General features: G+C 28.6%; 1 protein-coding gene across 1 annotated transcript in view; it reads right to left on the reverse strand.

Moving 5' to 3' along the window:
• Window positions 1–524: 524 nt before the first annotated feature.
• The window catches only part of LOC106470161 (striatin-3-like), a gene marked incomplete at its 3' end in the record, with an annotated part of 49,492 nt that continues 48,171 nt past the window's right edge, over window positions 525–1,845 (reverse strand). The window contains exon 7 of the mRNA XM_013930690.2: window positions 525–591. Coding sequence (XP_013786144.1) covers window positions 525–591 — 67 coding nt within the window. The remainder of the gene's footprint in view (window positions 592–1,845) is intronic.

Here is a 1,845-nt window from a genome sequence, read left to right on the forward strand (position 1 = left end):
ATCAAGAATTAAAACAAGAAAATTGGTCAGATGGTAGGATCAATGGTAAATATAGTAAGATTGTTGTTGAGGATTATCAAGTATTAAAACAAGAAAATTGGTCAGATGGTAGGATCAATGGTAAATATAGTAAAATTGTTGTTGAGGATCATCAAGAATTAAAACAAGAAAATTGGTCAGATGGTAGGATCAATGGTAAATATAGTAAGATTGTTGTTGAGGATTATCAAGTATTAAAACAAGAAAATTGGTCAGATGGTAGGATCAGTGGTAAATATAGTAAGATTGTTGTTGAGGATTATAAAGTATTAAAACAAGAAAATTGGTCAGATGGTAGGATCAGTGGTAAATATAGTAAGATTGTTGTTGAGGATTATAAAGTATTAAAACAAGAAAATTGGTCAGATGGTAGGATCAATGGTAAATATAGTAAGATTGTTGTTGAGGATTATCAAGTATTAAAACAAGAAAATTGGTCAGATGGTAGGATCAATGGTAAAGCATCAGACACATAAATGACTAACCATCGGTTTTGAAATAATTCTTTTATTTTCAATTCTATCTTCTGCCTCACATCCTTCTTCATCACTGCTGAAAGCAATTGTCAAAAATTCCTTAATCAATTGGTATATATACTATCAAAGTCTACGTAACAAATTCTTATCAATCAAATTCCACAAAATGCATAAAATATGATAAAAACAAACGTTAGTATTTTGGGTTTATCTGCAAAAGCCCAATATAACACTTTTGTATCAGATATATATATACTTTATCTATTATTTGTTGAATTTCATTTGTTTATACATTGTTCACTTTACAGTGAATTCGAAATGAAAATATTCTCATCGAATAAATAAAAAGTTTAATTCTTTATAAGATTAAAACACACAAATCTTATAATCTCAGTCTTCTGGTTGTATTTTGATTATGTTTCATGGTAATCAAGTTTACATGTTCTCACGTATATCTATATCAACTTAGGCTATTTGAATTTCAACTTCACAGTCAGCTTGATACCTTTGTAAAGATAAAATATCTTTTGATTCATGATACTAAATATCTATATATTGTAGTTCTTACTTTCAGCTGTTTAATCAACTAAAAATTAGTAACACAACCAACTGTACCAAACTGTTGTGGAATAAAATCTGCCATTTCCAAACTGTTCCATGCAGTTATAACATTAAACCAGCTCTGTTACAGTTAAATACATATTACATACTTTTATTTAAATCAATGGAGAAATGTCTTCCTGTTTGAAATACATTTCATTTCACAAAAATTCATCAGATCGTCAAACTCAGTTTGTGAAATAAATACTACTTTATAATTTTCTAAGATTTACAATAAAATACAACTCCCATTACTAACAGTTAAATAAGTGACCTTCACTTAGTACAGAAGATTTCTGCAAGATCAAGACTACATGTTGTTGTCTATGAAATACTTATTAATTCAGAAAGTCAAAACAATCCAAAGATGATGAATAAAAATGCAAACACAGTTTGATATTAAATAATTTCACAGTATGAGAGAGTCACATTTTAAGTAATTATTACTGAACGAAGTGTCTAAAGCAGCATTTACCTGTTGATGTATTAACATAATATTTTGGGACAACATAGGACTTATTGGTCCATTTTGGCTGTTCCATCCTCAAAACTAAATTAAAATTATTATAAAAAAATTTAAACCCAGCATTTTTCATTCATATACTTATCAAGCTTTTTCTTAAACTCATTTAAATTTACTGCCTCTACAACATATGAAGACAAACCATTCCAAAGGCCAACCACCCTGTTTGAAAAATAAAACTGTCTTAGCTGAAGATGACTCCTACCC

The sequence above is a fragment of the Limulus polyphemus genome, unplaced genomic scaffold (assembly GCF_000517525.1).
Source record: "Limulus polyphemus unplaced genomic scaffold, Limulus_polyphemus-2.1.2 Scaffold3851, whole genome shotgun sequence".
In the NCBI taxonomy this organism is placed as follows: domain Eukaryota; kingdom Metazoa; phylum Arthropoda; class Merostomata; order Xiphosura; family Limulidae; genus Limulus; species Limulus polyphemus.